Consider the following 13326-nt stretch of genomic DNA (forward strand, 5'->3'; position numbering starts at 1 on the left):
GGAGTCCTACATAACAGTTGTCCAGGATAGGAGTTTAAAAGCCCCCAAGGTCATATTCTTGGTAATATACTTGTTACGTCCAAGGATCTCCGCAAGCATTCATTTATCGCTCTAATCTTTTCCTCTAAAAAAAACTTTCAAACCTTTCACTGTGAGCAGAGAATGTTTATTTCCTTATTATTTTAGAGCGTGCCTAAGCATTTGTTTATAGGAAAAGCAAAACCTAGACAATTCAGCAATGATATTCACGAAACTACTCATGTTAATCTTTACCCATCCAACTGGCCATGGACATGGAGGGTAGGCAGAAAAGGTGGCCACCTTGGGCTCTTCAGAATGAGGGGGGTATAAAAAATACAGGTCTTGCAACCTATGCCCCAAAGTAGTTCAGAGCTCATGAGAGAATGGGGGCATGCACGTTGGTCTTTTTTGTTTTGGACACTAAAGCAGCTTGTGGTGGCATTGACATCCATCACTAGAGTGCTGGCTACTATGGTGGGTTTGGTACACACAAGCTGCTCTAGTAGAGTGTGGAACATTCAGGTAGTGTTCTTTTCACTATTACTATTCTATTCACTGTCACCTTTCCTATTGCACTTTGGACATGTGACCTGTTCCCATGTGAAGGTCACTAAAACAATGTTACATGACTGGAAAAGTAATGTCGTCAACACAGATGATCTCAACACTGGCTGCAGATGAACAAGGAGCAGTGAGGTAGTACAGGTAAGGTAAGTAAATATGGGTCAGGAGGATGTTCTTTTCAGAGATACGGTCACCTTACTCTGGGCTTAGGCCCAGTTTTGGGTGAAGGTGGTCCAGAGCAGGGCTTCATGGTTTCCTATGCTGTCGGCTTTATTTCTTTTGGGTTTACTGGTAGCTCTGAGCAAAACACAAACCCCTGCTTGGCTTATGGCTCCGGATTAGCTTAGGGAGTGAGCCAATGTGATGAGTTTGTGAGCGGCTAATACATTTTAATTGAGTGTTAAAAGTTGGAGAATTAATTTATTTACTCGCCATGCACTGCTGCTTATACTTTTTAGTGATAACCTAATTAATCTGTGCTTCAATTGTATATTTCTTCAGGCCTGAAGAAGTCAGTGGACACTTGAGTGAGTGTTGAGAAACACTTCCATGCTCAACACAAATGGTGGCATGGTGATGAAGCAAATGGGAGTGGACTGCAAGTCTCTCAGCCACCCTTTCTCTGGCGGTACAATTCCTGTTTTTGTCCCGTATCACAACTGTTTTGTTAGGCCTGATGCAAATGTTTCTATAAATAAATGCACCATTGAACTGCTGAAAATTAATATAGGGCTCTAGAACAGCCAACTCAACCAGGATTCCTTCAGAAGTCGCTAGGGCTTCCTAACCTGTAATGAAACCACTAATGGACTGGCCTTTTTACTTCCAACTGTCTTTGTTTATTTTTTTTTTGCGTGAAACATTGGGCTGCCCAGTGGGGTCGTAAACATTGCTGATATATAATAAGTGACAGAAAATCAGAAGATCTGCTTACATCTTTCCCACTTTTAGAAACGCATGCAAAATTATCAATCAATGTCTAATTATTTATACTTTATATAGCCAAAAGTATGTGGACCCCTCATTCAAATATTTTAGTTCGGGTTTTTCTAGTGATACTGTTAATGTTACATCATACCAAGATATTGTAGACAATTTTGTTTTTCTAACCTTGTGGCAACAGTTTGAACCCTTTTCTGTTCCAGTATGACTGTACCCTGTGAGAAAAGCTGGCTCCAAAAATAAATGTTTGATTTAGTGAGGAGGAACTGGAGTGCCTGAACATAACCCTGACCTCAATCTTACTGAACACCTTTGGGATGAACTGGAATGCCTTTTGTGAGCCAGGGCTTCTCATCCAACATCAGTACATGATTTCAACCCTACCGAACACTTTTTGGATGGACTGGAATACTAATTGTGACATAGGTCCTGTCATCAAACATCAGTACCTGATTTCTCACCCTGCTGACCACCTTTGGGATGAACTGGAATGCAGAGTAAGAGCCAGGCCTTTTTATCCAACATCATTACTTGATCTCAACCCTACTTAACAGCATTGAGATGGATTAGAACACAAATTGTGAGCCAGGTCTTCTCATCCAGCATCAGTACTTGACCTCAACAATACCGAACACCTTTGGGATGAACTGGAATGCAGATTGAGAGCCAGGTCTTCTCATCCAACATCAGTACCTGACCTCAACCTTACTGAACAGCTTTGGGATGGATTTGAACACAAATTGTGAGCCAGGGCTTCTCATCCAGCATCAATACCTAATTTCAACCGTTTATGACTTTTGGGATTAATTGGAATGCCACCTGTGAGTCAGGCCTCCTCGTTCAACATCAGTACCTGACCTCAACCCTACTGAACAGCTTTGGGATGGATTGGAACACAAATTGTGAACCAGGGCCTCTCATCCAACATCAAAACCTGATTTCAACCCTGCTTATGACTTTTGGGATGAATTGGAATGCCAACTGTGAGTCAGGCCTCCTCATTCAACATCAGTAGCGGACCTCAACCCTACTGAAAAAATGTGGAAATTCCCACATACGCACTCCAAAATCTTGTGGAAAGCCTTACTAGAAGAGTGGAGGCTGTATTATCCAGAAGTCATGGATTTGGAATGGGATGTCCAACAATCTCATAGGTGTGATGGTCAGGAGTCCACCAACTTTAGACCACATAGTGCATTTAGAGATGCAAGCAGCTCTGCCATTGCAGATTTTAAAGATGATTTGGTATAGATTGGGTATTTATTGAGGATTAAAAGCCTTTATAGAGGAAAATGTGCTCCGCGATCGGATGGAATCAGAACAGTTACCTCTTTCTCGTACACTGCTGGTGCTTAAACGTGGAATTTTTTCCTATAAGGACACAAAGAGATTTAGGCATAACAAACATGACAGTTACACGTGTTACCGTCTGCTTAGACTGAATGGCATTAAAACCAAAGACTGATTGACAGAAGAGATTGTGTGCCTATCTTAGTTTCAAACAACCCAATAACTGTTGTATATACCCATGTCCAAGTCCAAATATACTAGATCTTATATGAGTGCACCGATGTAGCAATTTCTGTAATGTTAGTAAACAGAGATCTCGTGCTGCCTGCTGAAGGGAGATCTATGGTTCTGGCCTGGCTGGTTCTGACCTCTTGGGGGAATTGGGAAGGAATTTTTTTCCCTGCTGGAGCAAACTGGAACATGCTTTGTTGGGGTTTTTTTTGCCTTCCTCTGGATCAATTGTGGATATAAGATAGTGTATATGGAGGTTTTCTATTTGTGTGCATGTTTTTTTCTTTTTTTTTCCTGTTGGTTGAACTAGATGGACTTGTTTCTTTTTTCAACCAGATTAACTATGTGACCCAACGGGGCATGTTAGACCTCTGCAGAGAGATAACTGCTCCCATGAATAGAACAAGGGTCCTTCTCTGCAGCATGCTACAGAGCACAGATGCAGTGCTTGCCATATGACATTAGCAGGTCTCTAAGGGTTTTTTTTTTAGTTTTTGCCTAAATTTGCTCTTCAAGTCTTAAAGCACAACTGAACATTCCATTTGAGTCAGCTACATGCAGTTGCACGCCTGTTTGAAGAAGGATTTCACTCTGAAATCCCTTGTCGCCAGAGGGCAACTGCATCCATTAGATGCAGTTGCATTGGGGTTGGGGTGGTACCCTATTCACCTCAATAGGACACAGTGGCAGGCAGTACTGCTGAACATGACATGCAGCTGTAAGAATGTGTATAGGGCTGTCTGCTGGCCTCTGCATTGTATTGTCAGCTCAATACTGTTAGAGATAAGTGTTCTCTCTGCAGTGCTTGTGCTCACTGCTGATTGGAGATCTTTGGCTGTGACTTAGCAGGGGGCAGATTGGACCTCTGCAGAGAGACCACTGCTTCCGCACAGAGAGCAAGAGTCCTTTTCTACAGAATGGCGGCAGAGGGTAGGTTTTTCTACATAGGCTGTGGCTCTGGCTGGGATTTAGCAGGGGCAGGGGCGGACTGACCATTTGGAAATTTGGGCACTGCCCAAGGGCCCGGGGTCAGTAGGGGGCCTCATGAGATGCCCCTGGTACCCTATTCATAGGCTTTTTTGAGTTTGGGCAAGGGCACAGGGGCCCCATGATCCCCTATTGCCCGGGGGCCCCATGAGTTGTCAGTCTGCCCCTGAGCAGGGGGCATATTGGACATCTGCAGAGGGAAAAATGCTTCTACACAGAGAGCATGGATCCTCCTCTGCAGCATGCTGGCAGAGGGCAGGCGTTTCTACTGAGACTTTCTAAATAAAACCAACTGTAAAGCTTTGCACAAGTTTTGTTTTGCTGCACCTGGAATGTGTTTAGTGGATTGAAACTGAAAGTTTAATTATATGCGATTTCAGCGATTTGGTGTACTATCTATTAAAATGAGCTCAAACTCACACATGTATCTAAACACTTGAAAAGGATCTAAGAATCTCATTAACCAACAGGTCTTGCCAACAACAGCAGGCAGGCCCGGTTATGTGTTCCTAGCAGCTACAAGTCCGCATTCATCATGATAAAGCACCTGTTTCTGAATGATGGAACGCAGCATTTGACTGTGGCTCAGCGCATGACAAATGACCGCACAACTTGAAATGAGGCAACGTGATAAATACGGCATTATGCAAAGTCACCTCTGAATCGCATTCATTCGTCATGTGTGAATTAGACCCCCGCCCTCCTCTCATGCTTATTGATAGATTTTACTGTGCGTTTTTGTTAGAGAGACCATTAACTCTCTTCATGTCTTCCTAGAGCACTAAAGCATGGTTTGTAAGGAAGATGAAAGAACAGGGCCAGGTAGGCGTAATGCATATGTTGGATATTCTATGTTGGATGAATGTCATTTTACAAGGGTGATGATCCAGAAACCGCTCAGTCAAAATGACTGCTGATCCGCTGAACAGTAAAACTCTATTAGGTTGTCATAGCTCAGTAGTCACTGCTTTCCAGGGAACTGCTCCCTCACTGGCCAAAATGCACAATATCCCTCACCAGCAAGGAAGAGATGCCTCGATGATCCAGCCAATGAGGAAGTGATTCTACTGAAACACGTGAATTGTTTATTTACCTTCTCTAGTGATCATGGGAAAGTTGCCACCAGTGGCGGGATCAATAGTGTGCCATAGGTCTAAAGCCTGGAGCCCTATGCTTCAGTTGGCCTGCCAGCACCCTAAGCTTGCATCCCATATGGGTCTGTTGTCCATACAGATGCGTACTGCACTCTGGTTAAGATGCTAGGATGCAGACTCTCTCTATGGAGCACCTAACATGGTTTGATGGATGAAATCTCATACTTATCCTTGATGTCATCATCAAGGAGGTCAGAGTGATCACCTATATGTAAGAAGTCCTAAGAAAGGTCAGCTGAGCCCCATCCTTCCCCTTCTCCTATGCATGGAGTAGACACACCTAGGCAAGAAGCCCACTAAGTGTTTGGAGAAAGGTACTCCCACGCTTTTCCAAGTGGGGGACAGTTGCTAATCTGTGTGGGTCTTTATGTAGCTTGCCCTTCATGCAGACAGCTCTTATTCAAAATTACAGGCTAGTTTCTTGTCTCTGGCACTCCCCTGTGCCACTGCACAGCCTAACAGACATTCCCTGGATATTTTGAGGTTCCCTCCACCTTTGGGTTCTTTTTCTTAAGGCAACTTGACCTCAAGAGCTCTGGTCACTTCCATCTCACTCTTAGCAATTCTAGTCCATTGGGGCATGTAGGACTACTAGTTTTCCCTGGTAACCATCCATACCATCATCCCTCTCCAGAGAGGTCCTCTGACCTGCTTGATCAACTCTAAAGGAGCTCTCTGATCCACTTGATCAACTGCGATCAGCACCGTGATCGTGATATACACTCATTGGCCACTTTATTAGGTACCATTACACCACAACCACCAGCCTGAACCATTGATACAAGGAAGGATGGATCCAAGCTTTATGTGGTTTACGCCAAATTCTGACCCTACCATCTGAATGTTGCAGCACCCAGTCTGCCCATTCTCCTCTCATCTCTGATATCAACAAGGCATTTCCATCCACACAACTGCCGCTCACTGGATATTTTTCAGACTATTCTCTGTAAGCCCTAGAGATGGTTGTGCCTGTCTGGCACCAACAACCATGCCACATTTAAAGCCACTTAAATCCCCTTTCTTCCCATTATGATGCTTGGTTTGAACTTCAGCAAGTCGTCTTCACCACGTCTACATCCCTAAATGCATTGAGTTGCTGCCATGTGATCGGATGATTAGCAATTTATGTTACCAAGCAATTGAAGAGATGCACCTAATAATGTGGTTGGTGAGTGTACATCCCTATTATATAACCACATTTGGAAGAAAGGGTCTTGGGCATAAGACAATCTTGTCATGGCAATGTATGAGGAAAGTCTCTACAGGAAAGAGCCCACAGTTCAGAAACACTCTTGACAGAGTAATGGCTACCAAAAAGCCTACATTGCTGGAAAGAGCATCCAGTGGACTATCCCTGATGGGTTCAAAGGGTGGTTTCTGCAAGGCAGAGAAAACCAAATTAAGGTCCCTGCAAGGTGCTGCAAGGGGTAGCCTGACATGAGAAATGCCTTCAATAAGGGATTGCGAAGCCAGAAGCCTTTGATAAAGGATGGATAGAGCCAATACCTTCCCTTTAAGGGTACTTATAGCCAAGTTCTGGTCAAAACCTAGTTGCAGGAGGGACAGAATGCAAGGCACAGAGTAAGCTCTGGGACTGAATTGACTGACTGTTCTGCAACCTATTGAGGCTCTGAATCCTCAGTGTTAGATGTTGGCTCCAGAGTCTGGACTAATACCTACTCATGACATCTCCATTGTGGGACACTCAAGATGACCAACTATAAAGAGAGCAGTCAAAAACACATAGGAGGACAGAAGGTCAAAGACACATAGGAGGATAATTAGAGATGCACAAGTCCAAAGACATTAGCCATAAAGGAATGAAAGGTGATCAGGTGAGCCCATTGATTTCTTTTTACATAATACAATTTCAATGATAACTAAGATTCTCTGAACACACTACGGTTTCTAATTTAAAAGGACCAGAATAGTTGCTAACAGCAGTTATTGAAGAACTATATAGTCAGGATACCTGATATATATCCCATTTATAAATAGTATACGCTACTCATTCCCTTTGCCCCCTGGTTACACCGGGCAGCCGTCCTCCTGCTGTAACCTCCATCTGGTACAAATTTAGAATTCCTCAATTATTTATCTGGGCAGCAGAGAGCACCTCGTCCCGCTCTGTTTTGTACTAATCTCTTTAACTCTTGACTTTAATCTCCGTCTGCTCCTGTGAATGTCAGAACACCCAGGACATCGGAGCCCGGTTTGGCTCTCTGGCTGGGAACGTGAGGTGAGACAGAGGTGACGAGTGTTGGTGGCACAGTCCTGGCCATATCACTTTCACCTTCTGTCCATCATAACAATGAGTTAACATGTGCCGTGCCTGCATGCCCCGTCATAGCCTTTTAAAATACGCACAAAACACAACAAGTTGCTTAATGACGATTGTCCGAGTGTTAAAAAATATATTAAGTGCTCTGTCTTGGCGCGGCGGCAGCCATGACACCCAGACGGGGTACCGTTTCAGGCATATTCAGAAAGACGAGTAAAGAATTTATGAGGCCGGTGTCTTGTATCTGGGCTATTTTCCGATAAGTGGTGGGTCATGTAGCGTTAAAGTGTGTAATAAGAGCATCTGGGCAGCGCTGAGATTTTCACGCTGAAGGTTTAACGTACGCTGTTAGAAATACGGGAAGATTTATCCAATTTCAGAGTTTAATAATGTAAAACGAGGACCGAGGTTTGTCTGGGGAGAGCTGTAGATGGAGCTGTTCGGAGGGTTTTAATATTTTTGTTCAAAGCTACAAAACTGACCCACTGCTGTGTTTGAAGTTGAACTGGGCAAAACAGTTATATCTGTAAAATGATAGGATATTTGTACTCATTGTAAAATTTACTTCATAGAATCCTTGAAATCCATTAAGATTCATTCAGATAATGGGTTATACTGCCGTCTTTACTCCATTATAGAATCCTTTGAATCAATTAAGATTCATTTAGGTAATGTTGCGTTATACTGCCGTCTTTACTCCATCATAAAATCCTTGGAATCCATTAAGGTCACTTTGAATCCATTAAGATTTATGTTTAGATACTGCTGGGTTATACTGCCGCCTACAGAAGTATTGGCCACTGGCAAACAGATTGCAGACCATCCCAAAAAAAACTCTTCCTACTCCCAAAATGCCTCAGTTTTGTAGCAAGCAGAACCAAGAGCATGATTGCTGACACAGAGGGAGAACCTTGTGTCCCTCAAGGACATCCAAAAAATGAGTTTACAGTGGGTACAAGAATTCTATTTTCTTTCTCATCTATTGAAGGATGCAGGACTTCAGATACTGTCAGGATGTCCAAAAGCAGTCCAACTGAGGAGCTAAGTCTAGCAAAAATGGTTAGAGTTTTCTCAGCAGAGCTGAAGAAAAGATGTCCATCCTACTAGGACACTAGCAAAAAACGAGGCGTGCTGAGAGTAGGTGGGGTTATCCTGGGCTGTCTTACAATTTTTATTTTTTTTTGGCATTAAGAAATCCTCTTGTAGGTGGCAATATAACCCAAAAATATCTGAATTTTTGTGTCCCTGATGGGACGAGAAAGAAAGGAAGCCATCTTATGGCTTGCCTGAAACATGTCTTCAACAGTGCCTTCTGGGACCAACCATCCATCATTGTAGGTCACATAATTCCCCTGGCCCTACAATTCCATATCATATAACCTGTTGCCGCTGCCCTCTCCCTTGCGCAGGGTGAACGGTCTTGTAACAGCCCCTTTCAGTGCTCAGTAAGCATAAGTCATGCGTAAAGAAGGTGGAACCTTTCTAAAAAAAAAAAAAAAATCTTCCTAGGTAGTAGCGGTTATCCTGGGCTGGCCTAAATTTTTTTTTTGTGACAAATCCTCCTGTAGACGGCAGTATAACCTGAATTTCTGTGTCGCTCAAAGGACAAAAAAACCAAGCCAAAGTGTGGCCACCCGAAAATGCCCATCCTATAATGACAGTCTAATCCTACTCAGCCAAAGAGCACTGCTCACAAACCCACAGGCCATAAGTCCCAAACCTTAAATGGTCTTATCAGGCACTTTAACTTTCTTCCTCTAACCCTAACCTTGTAACTTTAAGCATAACCGTTCAACCACCTAACCCTCTAACATTGACCCTAAACCCTCCAACTCTAACCACCAAGCCCTCTAACTGTAAACCCTCTACCCCCACCATCAAACAATCTAACCACTAAACCTCTAAATCTAAGCCTAACCATAACCACCAAACCCTCTAACTCTAGGCATAACTCTAACAAACCCTCTTAACTCTAATCCTAAACCCTCCAACCCTAACCACCAAACCCTCTAATCTTAAACCTTAACCCTCCAACCCTAACCACCAAATCCTCTAACTCTAACCCTAAACCCTCCAAACCTAACCAAAAAACCCTCCAACTCTGACCCTATCCCTCCAACCCTAACCACCAAACCCTCTAACTCTAATCCTAAACCCTCCAACCCTAACCACCAAACCCTCTAACTCTAATCCTAACCCTCCAACCCTAACCACCAAACCCTCTAATCCTATCCCTAAACCCTCCAACCCTAACCACCAAATCCTCTAACTCTAACCCTAAACCCTCCAACCCTAACCAACACATCCTCTAACTCTAACCCTAACCCCTCCAACCCTAACCACCAAACCCTCTAACTCTAACCCTAAACCCTCCAACCCTAACCACCAAACCCTCCAACCCTAACCACCAAACCCTCTAACTCTAACCCTAAACCCTCCAACCCTAACCACCAAACCCTCTAACTCTAACCCCTCCAACCCTAACCAACAAATCCTCTAATTTTAACCCTCCATCCATAACTAACAAACCCTCAAACCCTAACACTTAACCTTTCAACCCCACCACCAAACCCTCCAACTCTAACCCTCAAACCCTAACCCTCTAATTTTAATACTAACCCACAAACCCTCTAACTCTAACCCTCAAACCCTCTAACTATAACCCAAACCAACAAATCCTCTAACCCTAACCCCCTAACCTTATCCACCTAATCCTCAAACTCTTCCCCTAACCCTTTACCTTTCTTTATGAACACATTTTTACAGGTGACCTGAGTTGAAAGTGCATCTCCATGAGACCTGCTGCAGCAACATGTTCAAACACCGGCAGATGTTTCATCATCTTTATAGAGATCTCTACCTGCCTATGGTCACCCACAATTGTTTATATCTATCTGCAGACTGTACACACAGATTTCCTTGTAATTACAATCTTCTATAATGGTGGGTACAGAGACACAGAAGATTGGCGACAGAGCCAGAGGTGACATAAAAATATAGTCTGAAAAATTACCATCTCTCCTGTACCGCGGAAGAATATTTTAAATGACCGCTCCAGATTCTTCTCCAGCTCGGCCTCAGCAACACCCTCCAAAAACAAAGCAATATGGTATTATTTCGATATGTGATGCAATAAACGAGTTCCATGAAATTGCTCTCCAGCTGCTGTGACTCTAAAGGGCCCAGCATGCCCTGACTGTCTCTGCATGGTGTCCAGTAACCATGTTCTGCATACTATCAGCACCATGCAACACTGGAACATACGATTACTGCCAAGGAAAATAGTTTGGAGGCCCATAGGATTAGGGTGGGCCCTTCACATAACACTTCCAAGCACTGTCCAGACAATGTCCCTTAGCATAGAATGATCAGATGTCCCCGGTATCTGGGAACAGTCCCCAATTTGAGGGAGTTGTTCCCAGGGAAAAAAATGTTTTCACAATTTCAAGAATGTTCCCCCAATTTCTTTCCAGCTGTAATAATGGTGTTTGTGGCCTGAGCTGCTGCAGTGTCATCCACCTTAGCAACATGTCTGTGGTTGGCCTGGAGCAGGAGGAAGCAGGGGAGGGGTATGTCTGGTGCCAGCTGTGTCCAGGAGTATTGATGATGTCAAATGCCAATATTACGGTCTTCCCAGTCCCTCCCAATTTGTGCCGATTTCATCTGAGAAAATACGGATATGGATTTTGACCCAGCGCAAAGTAGGGTCAGATGTTATTAAACCATATCCCTTTAAGCCCCTCCTACTGTTAGCACAATTAGCCACACCCAACTTTTTGTGTGGTGTGCTTTGCTTGCCGCTATTATACCCATACCCAATCCTCAAACATGGGTGCGATCAGTAGGGCATCCAAGGATTTCATTTTGAAAATTTGGTCATCTTACTTTAGAACCCAAGGAGAAGAGACCAAAGTGCACCGAATTCCCTTTCGGCTGTAAACTACCTCCGCAGTATAGGTTGGAGTTGCTGCCTTTTTTACATCCCCACCTGCTTGGTATCTGAGGTGGACACCTCTTCTGCCTACCCCCTGGTCCGGCCCTGCTTCTAAGTGAATCCCTCAACAATGGGGGAACCACAGACAGCATCCATCTACCCTTTTGCCCCTTTTAGCCCCCTTCCCCGGGCCTAACCTAACCCCTTCCCCCTGTCCACAGATGCATACTTACCTTGAACTGGTGGCCGCAGTTTCGCTGCTTATTTATATCTAGTGGTGCAGGTCTTCGCTGTTCTAGCCGTGCCTGTGCAATCTAGCCCCATAGACTTCTATAGGGCTGTGCGCCAAGGCCAGAGAATATCGTAGGTGATTACACAGAAGTCTATGGGAATGTAACATACAGGCTTGGCCACGAAAATGAAGGCTTGTGCTGCTGGATGTAAACAAACAGTGGAACCATGTCCATCAGACTGAGATAAGTATGCATCAGTGGAGGAGGATGGTGGGTTAGGTTCAGTCAAGGGAAAAAGGATAAGTGAGCTTTGTTTTAAAGCGGATATCTCCTTTACTGGGAATACAATAGGCATTGATCCTCTATGGACTTACCGGCTCCTGGAAGTATAGTTGGTAATCGAAAATAGGGTTTGCTTTGATAATTTCACTGGCTGGGACGTCTGGATTAATCCCAAAGAACGGTGTGTTAAGTGATGCCACCGCCCTGTAAAGAAACATGTCATTTTAGAGAGCAATTCTGAAGATAAAGGATTTGGGGGTCTCTTTCTGATTGTGAGTGCTGTGTGTGAAATAGATGAAACATAGTCCAGCCTCACCTACTCCCATCACCCATATATCAGTTAAATTTTTAAATGCCGAAAGTGGTTATATCCAAAATGTGACAGCTTCTCATCAGATTTGCACAGGGCTACCCCCATGCAGCCTGCTAAAAGGACTTCCCTAATACAGCCTGCCTGATGGCGCTACCCCCATACAGCCTGCCTGGTGAGGCTCCCCCCAATACAGCCTGCCTGACAGGGCTCCCCCCATTCATCCTGCCTGGCAAGGCTATCCCCATGCAGCCTACCTGATGGGGCTACCCCCAATACAGTCTGCCTGACAGAGCTGCCACTCCCATACAGCCTGTCTGACAGGGTTACCCCCACACAGCCTGCCCAACAGGCTTAACCCCGTACAGCCTGCCCAGCGGGGCTACCCTCATATAACCTGCCTGTCAGGGCTTCCCCCATGCAGCCTGCCTGGAGGGGCTACCCCCATGCAGCCTGCCTGGAGGGGCTACCCCCATGCAGCCTGCCTGGAGGGGCTACCCCCATGCAGCCTGCCTGGAGGGGCTACCCCCATGCAGCCTGCCTGGAGGGGCTACCCCCATACAGCCTGCTTGGTGGGGCTACCCCCACACAACCTGCCTGATGGAACTACTCCCATACATCCTGCCTGTCAGGGCTACCCCCATACAGCTTTCCTAGCAGGGATACCCCCATACAGCTTTCATAGCAGGGATACCCCCATACAGCCTACCTGTAGGGCCTATTCCTATACAGCCTGCCTGGTGAGGATACCCCCATACAGCCTGCCTGATGGGGCTACTCCCATACAGCCTGCCTGGCGGGACTATCCCCATACAGCCTGCCTGGCGGGACTATCCCCATACAGCCTGCCTGGCAGAGCTACCCCCCATACAGAATGCCTGACGGGGCTACTCACATACAAGTTGCATGGTGGGGCTATCCCCATACAGCCTGCCTGGCAGGGCTACCCCTTTACAATATAATGGAACAAAAGCCTTGTTTGGCCTTAAGCAAGGTATGAGAGCTGAAATGGGTAAAGTCCAGTTAAAGCTACAGGTTTGTTCTGTACAATTAATGTACAATTTGCTTTAGAGTTACCAAAACTATGTAATATGAAG

The 13326-nt window shown here is 45.0% G+C and overlaps 1 protein-coding gene across 1 annotated transcript in view; it reads right to left on the reverse strand.

Annotated features, from left to right (window-relative positions):
• Window positions 1–13326, reverse strand: part of EPHX2 (epoxide hydrolase 2) — a 173735-nt gene that overhangs the window by 47092 nt on the left and 113317 nt on the right. Inside the window, exons 12-14 of the mRNA XM_089653870.1 lie at window positions 12012–12123; window positions 10484–10558; window positions 2856–2898 (exon numbers count right to left, since the gene is read on the reverse strand). Coding sequence (XP_089509996.1) covers window positions 2856–2898; window positions 10484–10558; window positions 12012–12123 — 230 coding nt within the window. The remainder of the gene's footprint in view (window positions 1–2855; window positions 2899–10483; window positions 10559–12011; window positions 12124–13326) is intronic.

This window comes from Staurois parvus, unplaced genomic scaffold (genome assembly GCF_062004578.1).
Source record: "Staurois parvus isolate SC_StPar_1 unplaced genomic scaffold, SC_StPar_1.0 ptg000723l, whole genome shotgun sequence".
Classification (NCBI taxonomy): Eukaryota; Metazoa; Chordata; class Amphibia; order Anura; family Ranidae; genus Staurois; species Staurois parvus.